The sequence below is a fragment of the Orbicella franksi genome, chromosome 6 (assembly GCF_964199315.1).
Source record: "Orbicella franksi chromosome 6, jaOrbFran1.1, whole genome shotgun sequence".
Lineage (NCBI taxonomy): Eukaryota > Metazoa > Cnidaria > Anthozoa > Scleractinia > Merulinidae > Orbicella > Orbicella franksi.
In genome coordinates this window covers 29530316-29550352 of record NC_138150.1, presented here as the reverse complement: position 1 = coordinate 29550352, position 20037 = coordinate 29530316, and the positions used below count along the sequence as shown (strand labels likewise).

The window sequence follows — 20037 nt, the reverse complement described above, 5'->3', positions numbered from 1 at the left end:
GTTTCACCACCATTTCAAGACAATAATTGTATTGTTTAGGTATATATACACACGAAGTGATCTCAAAACCACCACTTAGTCTAAGAAAACCAAAAGTAGATTTTATTTTACAGGGAAACAAGCTATATTTGTAGAGACTACATCAGCAACAAAAATCATAATTATTGTTGATAATGAGAAAAAATAATTAGTGAAAGAAAAAACTATTTTAATCCTCTTAAGGTTATGTATACCTTTAGAGCACCTTTAGAGGTGTCTGGCGTCTAAGCAATGTAACGCGTCCGGTTTAAACTGTACATGTAGATACCTAATCCCCATATAAAATTAAAGCTTATAGAGCTGGCTATCACACCATACCAAGAATTCTGAAATAAAATGAATTGTCGAATTTTTCCATGACCTTTAATGTGAGCGTTCGAATCATCTATTGGGTCCCTTTTGAAAACTACAAGTCAAAGGGAATTTGTTCGTTTGCCCTCAAATTTGGACAGTAGCTAGTTTGACATAAAAGCACCAAAAACATGTCTGCGAATTTTTAATTTCCAAATATTTTTCTTCAAGAGCGATTTTTCTACGATAACTTCATATTTTTTTTAATCCCATTTCGAAAATGTTCCGTAACTATTCACTGAAATTGAATATGGCAAATCGCAGACACAATTTTTTAGCGCTTTGCGTTCGGAAACTAAGGGACAAATTAAATAAGTGAGCTGAAAACCAAATTTGCTTTGACTTGTAGCTTTGAAAAGGTGATTCAGACGCTCACATTTCAGAGGTCGTAAAAAAATTCGACAATTCATTTTATTTCAAAATTTTTTGGTATAGTGTGATAGCCAGCTCTACAAGCTTTAATTCGATATAGGGGTTTAGGTATCTACAGTTTAAACCGGAAGAAACCTTTTCGAATTCCTCATCAATTTTGCATACTTTATAACGATTTATCTTTCAAAGTCTCCGCAGGAAAACGCACTCTAGCTGTCAAGAAGGCGGCTGAAAGTGCAGAAAAACTCTGTGCTATGAAATGTCTTTTGAAAATTAATTAAAACATATAAAATGACTTTTGAACATTTTTCCCGCCATTTAGTCTCAGAAAGTTGCGAGAAAGTCGCTTGGGCTGTCCAGGCATCGCGCGAGTAACATTCTCAGAAGAGGCTGGTTACTATGTCTAAAAATAACTCAAGAGGGATTACTTTGAGTATAAGGCCTATATGGGAGATTCACTCTCTTACCTTGATCTTCTCTTGATTAATATTATTATCACCGTGATAAATTTTAAGTGGAAAATATTAATTACCAAGGATTCTTAGCAGTACAAAGTTTGATAATGCTTTCATAAACCACACGATGTGTTTGAAATCCATATCTTATATTAACAAAACATGTTTCGGGTGAAACATCACCCATCGTTAGTTGTACAAGGATATCAATTGAAAATGAGCAATAAATAGTTTAACAATGTGTAATGAAACTAAGACGCAAAGCGGAAAAAAGTGAAAATATTAATTAGAAGTCTTAAATTAGGAAACAGAATTCATCTTGTTGTTTAATTCCACTTAAGGTCTCACAAGTTTTTGCCAAAATTGTAAAGAAGTAGGTCATGAGTAACAATGACTGAACAATTTATTGCATATGTTGTTGTTGATGTTTGATCTCATTTAATTTTTTTTATTTCATCTATATGTGTGGTTCGTTTCTTCGGGTTAATTAATTTGTAACTAGTAAATTTCGGATAATTTCTGGGATGCTCAGTCACGTAATATATGTGCCATAGCTTTGTACAGTCACACATCGGAACTGTCTACAATGTGGACAAAAGTCTTGGGACAAATTAGCATTTTTGGCGCTTTTGCGCACACGCCAGACGCGAACGCAGTATCAGCTGCCTAACCTAGCCTCTCAACCCACAAACAATGTTGAAAACTACTACCTGCAATTTCTCCTGATTTTCAACATTGCCTTGGGTGGAGAGCGGGAACACCAACGCGTTTTTAAAAGGATAGCAGTGCTTTATTCAAACTCCAGTTGTAAAACACAGATAATTCGTTACATTACGTAAGTGTTCCAAGGACTTTTGTCCATGATTGTAGACAATCCTGATGATGATGTAGTTATAATGTAATGCTGCACAAATAGTTGTAAGATAGGCTCCGATTCCAGATCGCCGTTCTAGAATACTAGATAATTGTGTATAAGATTCGTGAAATCTAAACCTCTCGATTAGGCAACAGTAATTGATAGTATAGATCTTCCCACTATTAAAGTTTACATGATTTATATTATCTTGACTTTCTGTAATTCTTGCATATGCTCGTCACTTTCTACCTCTCAGGTCAGTTTTTCTTCAGGTATTTCTTTTGAAAACTTTGCTTCCAGCTACCGCAAAATGGAACGTGAACCGATAGAATAACGCATAATTATGATTAGGTATAAATGAGATAAGATTTGTCCATCATCATCCCTTTTGCAAGCATGGTGAACTATCATTTTTAATATATTTTTCGAAACAGTGCTTGGTAAGGAACATCCTGGGAAAGTTTCAAAAAAATCGTTCGAGGACTTTATTTCTGAGGAATCACCTTAATCTCAAGAGCCAGGAGGGAAAACGTTGTTTTTGGCATAACCCTAACAGGGTCATAACTGTAGTCAGATGACAGCCGACAAAGAATTCATATCGGCTGTTTTACCCAAGTTCCTGTCAATGAGCAGATATGAGGATTGAAAAAAAGTGAATTAGATCTCACTGTAATTGCTTTTAGTGAAATTGTCCAAAACCCCAGGGAACAGTAGCCTCATACACAGACCTTCTTATGGCTCGTCCATGAAAAGCCAAGACAGTCTGCCCAAAAAATGACTAGCTGCAAAGGAGGCCAAGGAGGCCAAGGAGGCCAAGGAGGCCAAGGAGGCCACAGAAACCCCTGTAAAACACACAAGCTATTTTTGTTCTTCCTTTGCCTATATTTCAAGCTTTCAATCATTACATTCCAGTACAAACTCTCATTGACACACAGCCTCATTCCCAGGCTCTCTCTCTTTTGGAAGGCAAAGAAGAGAGAGCCTGGGAACAACATTAGCTGTCTCACATATTGTTTGTTTTTCCCAGTTAAAGATGGTTTCCAGTCCGTGCTGTACAGTCTCAGCATCCTAATGTTTATAAACATAAAAAATCTCACTCGATGGGATGCAAATCGATGTTTTTCATTATGAACCACATACCTGATTATCTTAATGGTCTTTCAAATTGTTTTTTCAACTGCTCAATTGATTTTTACAGCTGCAAGGTTGTTTCATCAAGTGATATGAGAAAGAACGAAGCATAAAGCTTCGCATCCATAATGGTGTTTGACTAGACATGAAACTGAATTTACTTAAGTAGTTGAGAAATGTTTGCATTTTGTGATGTCATACATGAAACAAAACAAAGATCGTAAACAAACTCTCGAGTGTGCGCAGTAGGGACTGGAAATCATCTTTAACTTGCGATACCTGTGCACAACTATGGATAAACAGAGACCATCTTTATTGTCTTTTTATATCTATTATTGTCATCTTTTTTAGAGTCCTGCTATTGGGTTGTTCCCATGTTCACAGGTACTTCATACATAAAATTTCTCGCTGTACACCATCAGTATACACTTTACGCACTGAAACATCAAACACGCCATCCATTTTAACCAGCTTCTCAAAACTCCTTGTCCCTCCACCAACACCAAAATAATGTGTTTTCGCCGCCACGTAGGCAATACCGTTAGGTTCCTTCAAATGTCTCTTGATAACATTGTACAACTTGACGTGGGATTCCACCGCATAAATTGTTTCTGAAGTTAGAATTACATCATACATCATTTCTTTAACTTTCTCTGGATTGATAAAATCTACCACACTACCCCAGTCTCCAGAAAAGAAACGACAACATTTTCGCGCGGTTTCCAGAAGGTCAAACGATGATGTCTCGGATTGGCATTGTTTCTGTTGCTGTGCAAGGTTTGCCAATACATTAGGAATCGTTACATATTCGATAACGTCGTCGTTGTAGTCTTGAAAATGAACTTCAGCCCCTTGTAGAAGAGCATATATTCCCGGTAACCCAGCACCGCACCCTATTTCCATTACAAGCTTTCCATGAAAGTTCATTCTACTTTCCAACAAATATTCCACCAAATCAATACTGCATTCCCATATTTTGAGCCCTCCTTCGTACACCAAAGGAATCAAGTCCGTGCCATTTTCAGCAGCTGTTAGAATATCGTGACCAGAAACGTCCTGCCTGTCTTTCAGATTCTCTTCCACGTTCGAATCGCTCACATGTTTTATGCACAAGTTGCCACCGCTTATGGGAATTTCTTCCACGTCTGATGGCAGATACGCAGAAAGATTAGATTGGATTAGAATTTCCTTTGCTTTGCGTACAATTGAAGATTCGCACGATATCTCTAAACGACTCCCTGGCGGAGAAGCATCTCTCTCTTCGTCGCTGTCTTCGGACGAAAAGTTGAACTTGAAGTCCGCCATGTTGTATTACCAGGTAACCTCTCCTTGATTGAAAGGCTTGGTTTCTCAGGGTGGCGGGAAGGTTTTCGACATGTGCTAGCAGTTGTTTGTTTCGTTTTATTTCTTTACGTCGTTTATGTCTCTCAGATTTAACTCCAAACATCATCATAGAAGAATTTGAGCTTTCGGAAGGAACATGAATCCCAATCAATGCGGATTAATTGTGTTTTCGCTGAACTCGAATAAAGACTTGTCAGAAAAAATTGCCAGGTGAGCTGTAAACTATGAGCCTTGTACATTTCAACATTGTTTTATGAATACCCTCCTTTGCTTTAATAGTCAATTAACGGATCATATTGACAAATGTTTATTTCTAGTTAAACTGACAGTAATTTGTTAAGTTGTCATGTGACTCTTTCCTTGGCAGGAAACTGGGAATAGAGTTGGCCCAATGCAGTGTGGGAAAATTTCAGAACCAAGGTGAAAATTAAAATGATCTCTCAGAGAATACATCCCTCTTACTAACTGAGGTGTGTAGTGCTAGACACAACAGTCCAAACCCAAAAAACATGAAAGTAACTGCTATCTGTGTGTGTCCTCTTTAGAAACTAAAGTGAAGATAGGAGTTTCTGTCCGTGGCAGAGATGTGTACATCATACAGTCAGGCCTGGGGTGAGAGTAACTGATATGCTATTAATTAATTTATTCAATTATTAATATTGACTAATTACTTTAGGCTCCTCCTGGAGCAAGGGATCCACATTGCTAGGCCAGTGCCAGCTGTAACAGTTTTTCGTCATTTGAACTTCTCTAGGTCCTAACAGGCCTTCCTGGACACCTTCCCTTTTCTATTGCTCACAAGAAAAATTTGTGAAAGTTTGGTGCCAATAAAATTGGCCCGTCACTTGTACTTAGGCTCTCTCTGAGGGAAACTACATCCAGGATACCCTGATCTTATAGCAGCTGTTGTTGTAACAAAACCCTTGTGGTTGACTGAGGAATAAAGACTGTGTTCATTGAGTTCTCAGCATTGCCTGAGTTGTCTGTGCAGGCTAACATCATTGCTGTTACGGCGATTTCTATGATTAGTTTGTAAGCCTGCCACGCCAGCAGTTACTTGTGTGAGACATGTGCTTCAATACAGTTGAGTGTGACCCACCATCTTGTGTTGTACTTCTCATTCCCTTCTTTTTCCCTATGAGAACAAAACATTTGGGATAACTAAAAACAGCTGTGGGACTGGCACTCATCTGCGATTAACGACATTAATGTTCCCACAGCTTTTCTCATTCTCCCAATCTTCCAAGTTTGTTCCGTAACTCCATAGACATATGGAAAATGTCTAATACTGTTTCTAAAATAAGAGTCTGTATTTAATTCCAGTGAGAGTCTTGACGTTAATGATGCACTTATGGAATTGTTCATCATGGCTTATGCCTGTAAAACGGCCTGTGCAAGAAGAATTATTGGTAAGGCATAATTACACAGTTGAAATGTGTTTTGCAGTGGACTCACTTTTGATCAATTTGTGGAGAGACAACTCTCACTTCATATTTGTTTCACAGGTGTCATTCCTTACCTGCCGTATTCCAAGCAGGCTAAAATGAACAAAAGAGGATCCATTCCTTCAAAGCTGGTTGCTTCTCTTATGTGTAGAGCAGGTGTATATATTTTTCTAATTTTACGATACAGTGGTTAGAAACAAGTAAAAGCAGCTGATACAATTGAAAAGTACATGTACGTAATAACATGACCACTGGTACAAACTGCTCTATGGGTAGCTATGATCAACATACCAGCTTTCTATTCTGCTACAATAATAACACACTTATTGCATGGCTGCATGGATTTTTTAAGACACAATGTACATGTACATAAGAATCAATAATTGACATTTCAGTTTTATTACTTTTCTTTACCCTTTCCTTTGCCGTTCATTCTGTCTCCTTCAAACTTTTGGGAGAACCCTGCTTATTGACTTCATGAGAGGTCCATACCTGTAGGAAAATGTTTGGGATATGGACTGTGTGATTCTTTAAACCAACAACAACAACAACAACCACATGAACAAGAGTCAAAGATTTTCCTTCATCTTACCCTGACCTGACTCCATCAATAACTATTTCTTCTGAGCCTAAAAGTTGAACTGCACACTTTCTAAATGTAATTGAATGTACACATAGCTTGTCATAATATTTATCAATTTGAAACTTTTTTCTCTCCACAGGTCTTACTAATGTAATAACAGTTGATCTTCATTCTAAGGAGATTCAAGGATTCTATGATGCACCAGTTGACAATCTGAGGGCTTCTCCATTTCTTGTTCAGTATATCACAGACAAGGTATTTGCTGAACAACAACAAATTTAATGTCACCATCAGAAAAAAAGTGACAAATACGTTATTTTACAGGGCTTGAAAAAAAAACTTGAATTCCAGATGAGCAGCTCTCAAATTTTGTTCACCCTGGACAAGTTTTAGTCTCCTCTTTTTTTAATTCAGTTGACATTACTTTCCTGCCAGAAAAATCTACTTGTCCTGGGCAAAGAGAGGGCACTCTTTTCAGGCCATGTTTTGCAGATACAGATATTAAGTATTAGTGCCAATGAAATTATTACATTCAGTTCCTTGGAGGTGTTTCAATGAAAAAAAAAGACTAAACTAAAGTAATTACTCTGGCCAATCACAAACTACACAGAAAATCCAGGGAACCAATCAAGACTCAAAGCAAAGACATGTAGTGGGCATAAAGTACGGGAATGTGTTTGCAACCAGGTTATGATTGGTTTTGGTTTTATTTCTGGTTGGATGACAAAGTGGCACAAGTTTTTTAAGCCAATTGCTTAACATACATGTATTAGTGCAAAACCAAAGCAAAAGCAAATGCAAATGCTTTCAGCACTTGAGTGAAAAATGGAAAATGCATAATTTCTAACTACCTACATCAAAAGCCTTCATAAACTACTGTGTTACTACATCAAGGGTATATTTCCAATTGAAGGTTGCTGACTACAGAAATGCTGTAATAGTTGCAAGGAACCCAGGATCAGCCATAAGGTACTGTTAAGGACTGTACAATTAAGCAGATTTAAGAATTACAGCTGTACCACGCTTCACGTAGCCCTGTTCTCATATATTACTACACAGTAATTTCTACACTACACAAAAATTATCATCTTTGAAATCATTGAATGTCCTTCTTGTGATACAAGAGTCTGGTCTCTTGATACTAGTGGGGGAGTCTTGTCCCTCAATATGAGAGTCTCGTCTCGCAAGACGAGATTCTCATCTTGGGAGAAGAGATTCTTGTCTCATGAGGGGGTGGTCAACTCACTTTTGAGCAGTGCTGTGCATTAAAATACAAATGTTGTAATGATATGACAGTTAGTAAGGAAATGTTATTTTGTTGACTTCTAAACACACATTAAGCAGCTATACTAAAGACTGAAGTTGCCAGGTGCTTTTAACATTGCTTTTTGTGCAGTATGCTGGTAAACAAACCATCCAATGTCTAGTTCCAGAAAATATCCATACCTCCCCCATGGAAGGGATTTTTTCTAAGACCCCCCCCCCCACCCCTCTGCAAATTCCAATAAAGCTTTAGACATTTTGTTAAATTTTTTGGTCTTACAGAACCCCCACCCCCCAGGGAATTCCAATCCCTTCTGTGGGGGGAGTATGGATATTTTCTGGACCTACACAATCAGACTTCAGGAATAAAGGCATGAAAGTTCTTTTTTTATTAACATTGTGTGGTGATTATTTAAGGGCCACATCTTTTGCTGAGCGATTGCGCCTTGGATTAGCCGTGATTCATGGTGAGCAGAAGGAGCCAGAGAGTGAACGGCTGGATGGTCGTCAATCACCACCTCCCGCATTAGCTGAGTCACGACGATTTGCATCTGTCAGTATAGACAGCATGGATCTACCAGGTATGAACCTCTTTTGCCCCTCTTTTCCAACAAAATCTCAGGTCTCATTCCACATCAATAATGTGGCATGCGATGAGAATTATATGCTTAACAAAGTTGTCATGTAGGAAATACCGAGAGGCGAAGTGACAGAATAGTATGTCGAGAGCCTTTGCAAGGGTCTCTGTTTTTTGTTTTGTTTTTTTTCTCAAGTGAGCAAAACAGTTAACTTTCTTGATGAAGTACCAGGAAATTTTTGGGGACAAAATGCTGGGATGGTGTCTGAGATTGACTTACATCCAGGCTAGGGGAAAGCAGAGATAAGCTTTGGCACTAACGAACCAGTGGGAATGTCCTAGTCACCGATGAAGCCAATTTTTCTCCAGTATAATAATTAAAAGTACTTAGTAAGCTGAATTTTGCTGATCATTGCTCTTTTGTTTCATGTATTTTTTCTCTTTTGAAGGATTTCTTCCAAAGGCTAAACCTCCAATTAATGTTGTGGGTGATGTTGGAGGCAAGATTGCCATAATAATTGTGAGTGCCAACTACATCAACTACACTCTTTTTTTTTTATCAGAATATTGGTTTTTTTTTTCCAGCTGAGGCTGAATATTCTCATTTTACTACCGATTTTAGGCTGAAAATATTCTTTTGAATATTCTTAGATTACTTAGCATATGACATTTCTGTTTTTGAATGTATTTTGTGTCTGGATGATGTTAACGTAATTTTGGAGCCAGCCTGCATGCATTAAAGCCTAATATGATGCAGATGATGATGATTATTATTGAGCGTACTAGTCAAGAAGCAACAAAAACAGCACTAGCTGAGTTAGTACTGTTTCTGTTGCTTTTTGAGTAGTTTTGCCGTTTAGAGAAGGGAGAATTGTATACAGTTTAGTTAAAAATGAATAATTGGGTTGTACATGTATTTACAAGTTTTTAACACAGAAAATTTTCAAAATCTCAGCCTCGGGTTTATTCTTAAAATATTCTTAAAATATTCTTAAAATCTCGCAAATTTCAGCCTTGACATTCTTATATAACATATACTTATAAAAAAGTAACAAGTGTACTTGACAGTGTATTTGGTTAATAAATACTTGAGAGGTGATATGTGTAGTTACATGTGTTAAATCTTCTGTTAATCTTTAGGGAACTGTTTGTGTGCATGTCACTCTGTGTTTCTGTTGCAGTGCTATCACTCTGTTGTATTTGTGATGTAGCTGTTTTCCATATGTGAGAAGGACTTATAATTCTCTTATTAAGTTGTAATTTGTTGCTCTGTGACCGTACAGAGTGTTTTGCACCGTGGTCCTATTCATGTGGTTTCATTTGGTCAATAGACCATTTTACAGTTGTCTGCTCAGTGACGTGGCCTTTGAATGGCACCAAGGCTGGAGTTGACCTTGTTTTGATACAGACCGCACTGCTTTTGTTGTGTAAAACGAGTTGTGTAGATGCTAACTAGGTGCATTTACATGAAAAAAGCAGTGAGGTCTGTATCAAAACAAGGTCAACTCCAGCCTCGCTGCCGTCCGAAGGCTAGGTCACTGAGCAGACAACTGTAAAATGGTCAATTGTTTTTCATGTAGGATGATATGATAGACGATGCAGAATCATTTGTAACTGCTGCCAAGCTTCTAAAGGATCGAGGTGCATATAAGATATTGGTAATGGTGACCCATGGCTTACTGTCTGCCGATGCTCCAGAGCTGATAGAGGAATCAGTGATAGATGAGGTTTGATACTGATGAAAATATTCTTCTCTCTTTTACTTTACCTACACTTACAGACTTTCTAGTTAGAGCCACGTTGTAAATGTTAGGACCACCTTGTGCATAATAAACAGTACCACATGAAAGTACTGCTCAATAGCTTTCATTGAAATGGTCACACACTAGGGTTTCATTCACAGACTTCAAAATTAAAACAACCTTGTACAGCATAATAAACAGTACCACATGAAAGTACTGCTCAATAGCTTTCATCTGAATGGTCACACACTAGGGTTTCATCCACAGACTTCAAAATTAGAACCACCTTGTACAGCATAGTAAACAGTACCACATGAAAGTACTGCTCAATACTGAGCTTTCATTCAAATGGCCACACACCAGGGTTTAATCCAGACCCCAAAATTAGAACAACCTTGTACAGCATAGCAATCAGTACCACTTGAAAGTACTGCTCAATAGCTTTCATTCGAATGGTCACACACTAGGGTTTCATCCATAAGCTTTAAAGCTAGAGTACCGTGATAATTTTCTCCAAGTAGGACTGCATTCCTTGACTCCCAATGGGTGTCTTTGTTCTCATCAGGTCGTAGTCACCAACACTGTGTCTCATGACACTAAGATGTCTCGCTGCAGTAAGATCCGAACAGTGGATATCAGCTCGCTACTGGCTGAAGCTATCCGTCGGATAAACAATGGAGAGTCGATGGGATATCTATTTAGAAATGTTCCTTTAGAGGACTAGTGCAGCTATTGTGTTGCAGTGTGACACTCTTTTGTGGTTACTTCTGAGGAAACTGGCACTACATGTAAAGAACATAACCGGAACAAAGTGTTTATCTGCAAATTCGTCTGATCTTCTAAATGTTGTATGCATAGCTAATCTTCAAGTGAAGTCGTGGGAAGGGGTGGTTGTAAAATATATCTATCTGTGATGCTGGTTGTTAGAAATGTTATCTAAAAGTTTCATTTGTATAGCGACTATTTCATTGAGAATCAAATTCTTGTAAGGTCGATACACAATAGGGGACATGCTTCGGGGACATGTTGCAACGATTTTAGGTTTTTCTCGTGTAACATGCCCTTTTTGCGAATAGGTTTTCTCGAGGGGAAATAATTTTGTCCTGCAGCTTGATGCAAGAAATTCGTGTGGTTTGAGTTCGAGCGTCATGAAGTTGGGACAAAATGTCTCAATTTTCAATGTCGCATCGTGTGCATTGCTCTCGCAAACTGTCCCAGCTACAACAGAAATAAACCAACATCCGCCTCGTGTGCACCAGCTTGCGTAATATCCCTAAAACATTCACCCAATGCGACACGCAAAGGGGCTTCTCGCCGCGTTATACGTCCCCGCAGCAAGTGCCCTAGATACCGACCTCAAATTATGATAATCAAATGAAAGAAGTTCGTTTTGCAAAGATGGAAGAGACTGTCCAATGTGTTAGCCTAAGTGCTGGCCCGGGTTGTTCGATTAATTACTATCTAGCCGATAGCATGGTTTATTTTCTCAACACTTATCCACTGGATAGCGATTTATCCAGTGGATAGCGTTATCCACTTTCGAACAACTGGGGCCTGATGTCTTCCATTTCCTTTGTTCCCACTATTTTCTGCGTGTATCAAAGGAATAATAAACGGCTGCACGTCGGCTGCCGATGTATTTGGCCGTGTGAAATGTTCTGGTCAGATGATATCTGCCTCTCAATTTGGTTGATGATGGGGAAAAGAGAGCCTTCAGATTGAAAACAGACGGAAAACCCAGTCAACTTTTCCCACTCTGGAACGCTGCGACTTCACAAACTTACCACCCATGAGAATCGAATTGGAGTAAATTTTTGGGTACATGGCCCACTCTATAGACAATTTTCCCGAACCCACGATGTCTATACTTTATCTAAAACACTAGATTAAAGAATTGAAAATATCACAAAAACTGTTTTGATATTTAAACGAATTCTTCCAGCTGTTACTATAAGAAATATTTTGGGAACACAAAGGAGAATTTGTATGTTTGTTTTTTGTTTGTATTTGATTTCTCAGCACAAGTCTGTTCTTGCAGCTACTTATTTCTTACAGTCTGTATCCTTTGAAATGATCCTGATCGTATACTTTCTGTCGAAATTTAGGAAATTGCTTTCAATTACATTGTGTCAATGTAGGGTTATATTAGTTAAAGAAGCCCTTTTTTATTAATTAAACAAGCTACGGAAAATTCTGAGTACGTGTCATCTTTATTTTGGAAGGAGATATATAGAATGTAAGCCAAGTCTTCAGTGCATGTCCTGAAAAGATGAAAGTAAAAATCTCATTGGTATGTTACCTGTAGTGTGTTACTCCAATTCTGGACCTCTCGCTGTTACGTAACGCCACGCTCTCGGAACAGCTAGAGACCCACTCTCTGGAGAGGGCTAGAACAGGACTTAGGTAAGGCTAGGCTTGCCTGCGTGTAGACTTCTACTTCCAGTGGTTTAAATACAGGAAATGGTATACTTTTAAACAGGAGGCTACGCTGCTTCAGATCGAATGAGAAGTTTGCTGCTCACGTTTGGAAGTTTGGAAAAATAGGCCGAGTTACCTTATGCCTCCGTTTCAAAACGAGTCCGGCAAAAACCTTTCATTTGAAAATGAGTGATTTGCATGAAAATGAACATGTTGGCGGAACACATGTCCATATGGAAAGTTTCGCTTGAAGACTCGTTTTGACACAGACAAAAGGCAACTCGGAAATGGCCAATTATCAATCATCAGAGCACTGGGAACTAGAATGTTATGTAAACGCCACTGAAATGTAGGCATGCGTGGAGTACATACGGCGTCTCACCTTTTCAGTTGCTTTTTGTCCACGACTCTCCTTCAGCAAAAAGGCAGTTCCAGTCAGTGGTAGCGCTATCAGTCGGGCATGAATAACCACTGATATTTTCAAACAGAGTACAGTATACTGTACCAGCAAAGTTGTACAGGCGAATAGCCTTGCAAGGCGGATGATCATCGCACCTTTGTTGGCACAGAGGCCTGGCGTAATCAAGGTCTCCAAAGTAAGTAGTTTCTGATCCCAGACTTGTTCCGCTGATGAACTTGTATCCTGGTACTTTGGTCCAGGAAGCTTAAATGACAAGGAAAACAAGCACATTAGCGTTACCAAAAAAATCAGCTGGGCCCAAAAATCAGCTGGGCCCGGCGGTTATAAATGAGGTCGCTATACACTTTTTTTTATAAGAATAGAGGCTGAATATTCTTATTTTTCTGCCGATGTTAGGCTGAAAATATTCCTGTGAATGTTCTTAGATTAGAGCGTATGGCATTTCTGTTTTTGAATGTATTTAGTGTTTGGATGGTGTTAAAGTAGTTTTGGAGACAACCTGCAGGCATTAAAGCCTGATGTGACGCACATAACGTCTTGCAGAAATGTTATTAGTATCAAACATACGGCTAGTGCTGTTTTTGTTGCTTACAGTTTAGAGAAGAAATAATCTTATACGGTTTAGTTAAAAACATATAGTTGTGTTGTATTTACAAAGTTTCAACACATAAAATTGTATTCTTTTCAAAATCTCAGCCTCGGGTTTATTCTTAAAATATCCTTAAAATTGTGCAAATTTCAGCCTCGAAATTCTTATATACTTATTCTTATATAAAAAAAAGAAAAGAAAGAAAGAAAGAGGGTACAGCACATCCAGTTGAAGGGCTACCCAGAGACGATGCTGGAACGCCTGGCTCGGGACAGAGACGATAATGATTGGAGGAGGCTTAGACATGTTCAGATCATCAGTGACAGATACGATCGACACAGCTATCCATGAACGACTTCCGTGCTGACCAAGAAGAGTCTGAGTAAACGTAAGATACACTTTTGGAAGTACGCAGTACGAGCTTATTCTGCTTATCGGAGCCGGATTGCTCGAGCCCAAGGCGTTAAGACTGGGAGCAGCGAACTCTTCGAAACTGCGCAGAGCTTTTGAAAGAGCTTATGAAACTCAGAAAGGTGTAGAGTCAACAGCTCTATATACTGTAGGAGCTGTGAGTGGCGACTATCAAGACCGCAAGGTACTGAAAAAGCGCTAATGACGCTAAATATAATGGGCCGGGCCCATTTTATCTTCTCAAAATTTTTAATTCCAAAACCTGCGTCTATTTCTTGGGATTGACGTTCTTGGGGTAGTTATTCGTGTCATTCCATTTTCAATATTAAAAGGTGATATTTCTGTTACCCGATCAGAAGCTAAGCGCCCATGTTAATGAGGTAAATATTCTGATGAGAGATTGCCCCATGATTTTGCATCATCCAGGGAGGCAAGGGGTAGGGTAGCATTTTTTTTTTCTCTTATTTTTGCGAGATCTCATTTCATTCAACGAGATCAAGTCAAAAGTACGAGTTACCAGGTTTCGATCCGCCCTCAGATATTCACTACACAATGGCGCTCTTATGTCAACGCAACTAAGCTAAATTCTAGGTGAGATTTCTTTATAAGGAATGGTCTTTAAAAATTTGCTGGACCTGCTAGCCGGAATTGTTTTATCCGCTTTGAATGAAAACATTAAAACTTGACTAACAGTAAAGTAATTAACTTGTAATTTATTACGGGATAATCACTTCAAGTCACGGCTATACAATCATATAGACGTTAATGACTCGAGAAATTAAAAGCAATGTTTGCTTTTTTCCCAAGAATAAGTGAAAAAGTCATCACAATTACAGCCGGAAAACAATCTACTGTAAATAACTTAAATGCAATTTCTTGAAACTGGAAGGCAAAATTATTGAAAGATCGGATTACATAGAAGCATGGATAGTGAAAAAAGGGAAAATTGTAAGAAAATGAGGGAGACAGGAAACAAAAATCAAACCAAATTACATTAATCTTTAATCTTTCAGAATATACCATCTTTGAAATAAGACTTTTTATGTTAAAAGTCATAGAATATAATTATAGTGAAGGTGCAATACGTCAGGAACTTTTCGGTTAAAATTTGCTCTGATGCGGCGATGAAGTAGGTATGTGTTAATTATTAAGTAATGTCGTTTTGGGCTTTAAAGTTGAAGAGTCGATCTTGAGGGCTATAAGTACAATTAAATCACCATGTAACCTCTCTCTAGATCTCTAAGTGAATTGTGCAAATTTGATCTCAATGCATATACATTAGGGAATTATCCTTGAACTGTATTCACTTGTTTGAATGAGGAAAAAACCGCTGTGGTATTTTCGTATCGATCTGGCAGTTCCTTTAGCCGCACCCGAAACTTACACAATACATGTTCATTGAAATCATAACATTCAGTTTAGAAACAATTCATATATACTACAATCTAATTATACGCTGTAAACAAAATATATGCTTACCATCAACGGTGAATGAAGACAAAAACAGAAAGGAGATGATGATAACGGCAGTGTAACCCATATTAGCCTTCCGGTGTTTCAGTTTTCGTTGTCAGCTCACAAATTTAATTTTTCGTCGACGCGAGTAAGCGGCTTTTTAATTGCTCTTAGCATGTTAATGTGATATGGCAATTTGTTGGTGTCAAGCGGAAAGAAGGACAAATCTATTGTCCGATCCGCCAAAATCCATTAAGATCGAACAAAAAGCTTTATCTGCTAAACAAATATGTGAACACAAACCTAGACCCAGTCGGCGGGGGGGGGGGGGGGGGGGTGGGTGGGCGGGGGAAGTCCCTTATTTAAACTATGCGCATATGTGCCGCTGTCAAGGGTGTGGTTTTCTGGGATAGGGTATAGAAATCAGACAGCTTTGGTCAAGAAAAGGGTATAATTTTCGGAAAAGTGGCCAATATTTAGTCTAGAATCGTTTTTTTAACCCGGGGTTCTGTAATGAAAATTGAAACTCGGAAGTGGTTGTAAGATATTGGTTTAGTTAGCGTATCTTAGACTACGATAGTAATAACATTTCTCCTTGGACAACAGCTAGTGCCTACCCAAAGATTTATGGAGACCTCCTCGACACCTAGACGTAAAATTTCAACTCGCAGAGATTCCGTACCAATTAAGATGAGCACAAAATGAGCAATCTAATTCTACCTTCTACCTAAAAGATGTACTTAATAATTAATTTTCCTCGGTTCCCTTTTAGAACTCAAGCGATTTATATTTCGTCTTATATCCAGATTTTAAATATTAGTAATTAAGATAAGTTTCCACGTGGTATCGGTTCTAGAGAACGAACTTGTTGTTTCAGCTGTTTGGCTTCAAACCACCCGCCTTTTTAACACGAGGTTCGTATGTGACATTTACTGCATGGCGGCCGACTGCAGTGCCTGGCTGCGGAGGTGCGGAGGTGGTGGTGGTGATAATGGTTGGTATTCGACTTTTAATCAAGTTCTAAACAAGCAACTTCCAAAAACCTTGTACAGAAACATCTGTTTAATGTATATTCGTTTACCACCATGAAATTAAATCAGGGACCTTAAAATCACGGTACGAGATTGAATTCAACTACCTCAGTTGTATTTAAATCCAGCGACCTTCCCAGAATCCTTACTCATCCCTATCACGGTTAGCCTCCTATGCAGACGGTCTTTGTGCTCGTCACACAAACTTCTCATTGGGGGAGAAGATTGCATGACGAGTCCAAAGGGCAGCTGTATCGCAGTTGACCAGTTGAATAGGACACTATCAGTACGAGATTGGTGTGAAATGTGATAATTGAAAGCATAAACACCAAGACTTCATACTAGGGCTTCAATCAAAAGGACGCTATCAACGGTACACAATGTTTAATTCTTTACATCTTTTTTTTTCCTATAAATAATAAGCAATAGCCTCCATTTGGCGCGAAAATATGCCCGTATATTTGTCAGCGGACATTATCTGTTCCGAGAAGCGAACTGTTTTCCGAGAGCGTAAAACTGTGAGCTTTGAGGAACAGATAATGTCCAAGGACGAATATTCGAACATATTTTTGCGCAAAATGTGTTTGTTATCCTTCAAATGTTTTTCACAACGCGCGCAGTTTTCAAAATTAGGAATCTCCTTTGATATTCCCCGGTTTTAGGTGGGAAATATCACCTTGTGCGTTTAAACGAATCGCGCGCAAACGAAAATATTTGATGGATTATCAAGACGCATATCAGTGATGCTTTATTGCCACTCTTTCTGTCCATACTCACGAACTAGTTTTGCACTAGTCGGAATCTGTCACGCTAGACAAATGTCTTTAAGGGATAGTTTCGCGGTTCGGCGCATGCGCAAGCTGTGACATTGCCCCACCCAATTCCATTGTTTATAAACCAATCAGATGCGAGTACATAACTCGTTCGTCTGGTCCAGAATAAACAGTTCAGCTTGAATAACAAATTCGATGTTTACTTTTCAATTCGCCATTTTCTGTCTAAATCCGTTTACATCTTCCGTATAATTTCGACACCAGTCATTCTACTAGCCATCGTGCAGCCGTGTAGCTTCTCAAAGGCTATAACTACGCTTTCACCAAATTATAGTCTGCGATTTCTGAAATACATTTGTTGATTGGAAAGTGAAAATGTACTGTTTGCATGGAGTCGGAACATACGAAAGGAATTCTAATGAATCTCACCTATATCGTCAGGTTTTCGCGACTGACCGTGAAATTTTCAAAGGCAAATTTCCCGCAAGGGTCATTTTGCACACTTCCGATTATTTATAAACAATGAAATTGAATGATTAACATTGTAGCTTACGCATGAGCCTTAAGGTTGACAGCAGTTTTATCACTGTAATGTTTCAAACTCGATGTAACGACTGGACGTTTGGAATCACGGGATAAGTTTTCACTACAACCAATCAAAAGTGACGTGACAAGCCTCGTGTCTCAAGATTTACATAACGTAGTGGCTAAAAAGCGTTCTCAAAATGGTCTTCACTGGCTTTGTTCGGATATTACAAAAGACGAGTGTAGTTCATTTATTTTCTGCTTTTCCAAGCACGTAGTTTTTGCACAAAAAAGCTTTCCAACACCTCAGCACAGCGGTAATAGGGCGAGTCGCGCTGGTTGAAGAAGCGGCAGTTGTCGAAAACCTTTGTAATGTCGCTGACAAAGGACTCCAGTGACGAGTAAGACTTGGAATTCAAACGCTCCTCTATTGTGGAAAGGTCTGGTGAGAACAAAAAGAAAAAACACTAAACAACAAATTATACGCATACAACGAAACTTCAGATAAATGTTCTTCTGGGGCCGGGTTGTTCGAAAGCCGGTCAACGCTAACCCAGGATTAAAAGTTAACGGAAGTATTAACTTTTCTTGCATAAAATGTTTTTACTGCTTATGTTTTGTGAAGTTTGAGATTATTCAAACTCAAAACAGAAGGCCCAACATTATAAACGAAAAACCTCACCGCAAAGTTACAAAACTCATATCAAAATTCTCGATTATCCTGGATTAGCTTAATCGGGCTTTGAACAACCCGGCCCAATCATGAGTACAGGTTTATTCTCGCCAAACAAGGCTAGTACGTAGTCAAGCCATTTCAAATTTCAGTGACTACTACCTTGTTTGGTGTGAAATCACAATTCGCACACGAAAACTTAACACGAATTTTGCTCCAATATGTCAATTTTGAGTTTACTTTTGCCAAAACGAGTCTTCGAGCGAAACCATTCATATGAAAATGTGTTCCACATAACGATTCATTTTCATGTAAATCAAAATCATTTTTAAATGAAAGGTTCTGCATGAGGAGTCGTTTTGAGACTGAGGCACAAGGTAGCTCGGAAATGGCCTATTTCATTTTCAGCATTGCTTAGGCGACTCACCGATAGGGTCAGTGATGACGTCATAATACTCAGGTACTTCATCTGCATTCACGGGCTCAAGAAACGGCCATGCCATCTTGTGGCTCTGCCAGAGACAAATACACACATCGTAAACGAAGCATACATGTATGCTACCGCAATGAAAACCGCTGATTGAATTTTCTTCGATCATTTTTTTCGCACGCAATACACAACCAATCACCATAAAAACAGGAAAACGTTTCGCCTAACATGTTCTTCCAGCTTCAGGACGGTGCCTACTGAATACAAAGGTTTTACCACCAGGTTAGGACCACGCGGACAAAATAGATCTTTGCAAGGGCTATTGGAATCCACAAAGAAGAATTGGGTTGCCACGCGTTTTTTCAAGATAATTAGCCTTGAATCTTAACAAAAATACTGACATCAGCATTTTTCTGAAAAAAGAAGGAAAGGATATTTCTTCACAGATTTCCCTAGAATTCGCCTTTACATACAAAATAACAAACACACTCTTGGTTTTACATCTTACCTGCAGTGAGCGAAGCAGTCTTTTAAGTGAGTCACAGTCCTTGCTGGTCAGCGCCAGCTTGCTCACTTGGGCCTGGGACTGTGTGCATCGCGGGCAGGTGTAGAAGTCTATACTATCTGCCTCAGCGGCAGTGATGCCAACGCATGCGCCATGAAACCAGTCCTGACACTTGTCACAGCCGATGTAGAACCTGAAAACACAAACATAAATGGTATGAAAATTCGCTAGGAAGTATAGAATCATATCAGTCAAGCAATGCAAACAATAGTTGATAGCGAATACCAGCAACAGTGAGCAATGATAAAAAAGAGAATGACTCAAGATCCTGTGGGTGTCTTGAGGAAGAACACTCCGTTCACGTAGTACTAAGAGCTATCTACTGATCATATTCTGGTTCTTCAGTGTTCCAGATAAGTAAGGGTCTCAAAAACCCTGCCAGGTCCGCCACATGACCCGACAAATTAATAGAAAATTTATGATTTGGTTGGCGCAGTGGGAATTGACCCATTGGAATGCCTTGTTGACACCCTGCATTGAAAACTTATCTGAAAGCCTAGTACTGACGAAGAACTTTCAGAGTGCGCCAATCTGCCAACTCTATATAACAGACGTCTACAACATATCGCAGTGTGCACGTTTTAGGTC

The 20037-nt window shown here is 38.9% G+C and overlaps 5 protein-coding genes across 6 annotated transcripts in view; 1 reads left to right on the top strand and 4 right to left on the bottom strand.

Moving 5' to 3' along the window:
• LOC145489067 (adenosine receptor A3-like) overlaps nt 1–20037 on the bottom strand; it is a 252168-nt gene that overhangs the window by 228973 nt on the left and 3158 nt on the right. The window lies entirely within an intron of this gene.
• LOC145489593 (histidine protein methyltransferase 1 homolog) lies at nt 2882–4568 on the bottom strand. Its single transcript, XM_081468577.1, has one exon. The coding sequence runs from the start codon at nt 4507–4509 to the stop codon at nt 3583–3585; it is 927 nt and encodes a 308-aa protein (XP_081324703.1). The 5' UTR covers nt 4510–4568; the 3' UTR covers nt 2882–3582.
• On the top strand, nt 4675–12632 carry LOC145489592 (phosphoribosyl pyrophosphate synthase-associated protein 2-like). The gene is made up of 11 exons (XM_081468576.1): nt 4675–4758; nt 4916–4968; nt 5094–5160; nt 5872–5957; nt 6054–6149; nt 6716–6831; nt 7490–7545; nt 8257–8420; nt 8866–8936; nt 9997–10143; nt 10724–12632. The coding sequence occupies exons 1-11, from the start codon at nt 4685–4687 to the stop codon at nt 10880–10882; spliced, it is 1089 nt and encodes a 362-aa protein (XP_081324702.1). The 5' UTR covers nt 4675–4684; the 3' UTR covers nt 10883–12632.
• Nucleotides 12341–15584, bottom strand: LOC145489594 (uncharacterized). Its single transcript, XM_081468578.1, has 3 exons — nt 15477–15584; nt 12959–13240; nt 12341–12419 (listed from the first exon to the last, which is right to left on the bottom strand). The coding sequence occupies exons 1-2, from the start codon at nt 15535–15537 to the stop codon at nt 12963–12965; spliced, it is 339 nt and encodes a 112-aa protein (XP_081324704.1). The 5' UTR covers nt 15538–15584; the 3' UTR covers nt 12341–12419; nt 12959–12962.
• Nucleotides 15791–20037, bottom strand: part of LOC145489052 (uncharacterized) — a 26089-nt gene continuing 21842 nt past the window's right edge. For both annotated transcript variants that reach the window (XM_081467949.1, XM_081467948.1), the window contains exons 11-13: nt 19393–19582; nt 18882–18966; nt 15791–18223 (exon numbers count right to left, since the gene is read on the bottom strand). In XM_081467949.1, the coding sequence (XP_081324075.1) occupies nt 18033–18223; nt 18882–18966; nt 19393–19582 (466 nt within the window). In that variant the 3' untranslated portion in view covers nt 15791–18032. The remainder of the gene's footprint in view (nt 18224–18881; nt 18967–19392; nt 19583–20037) is intronic.

What these genes read in the sequence shown, in the direction of transcription:
- LOC145489593 (XM_081468577.1), bottom strand. Translation starts at nt 4,509, where the DNA reads ATGGCGGACTTCAAGTTCAACTTTTCGTCCGAAGACAGCGACGAAGAG.
- LOC145489592 (XM_081468576.1), top strand. Translation starts at nt 4,685, where the DNA reads ATGAATCCCAATCAATGCGGATTAATTGTGTTTTCGCTGAACTCGAAT. An exon ending in TTCAGTATATCACAGACAAG is followed by an intron (nt 6,832 to 7,489) that starts GTATTTGCTGAA and finishes TTCCAATTGAAG; the next exon opens with GTTGCTGACTACAGAAATGC. An exon ending in AACCCAGGATCAGCCATAAG is followed by an intron (nt 7,546 to 8,256) that starts GTACTGTTAAGG and finishes TGATTATTTAAG; the next exon opens with GGCCACATCTTTTGCTGAGC.
- LOC145489594 (XM_081468578.1), bottom strand. Translation starts at nt 15,537, where the DNA reads ATGGGTTACACTGCCGTTATCATCATCTCCTTTCTGTTTTTGTCTTCA. An exon ending in GTCTTCATTCACCGTTGATG is followed by an intron (nt 13,241 to 15,476) that starts GTAAGCATATAT and finishes TTGTCATTTAAG; the next exon opens with CTTCCTGGACCAAAGTACCA.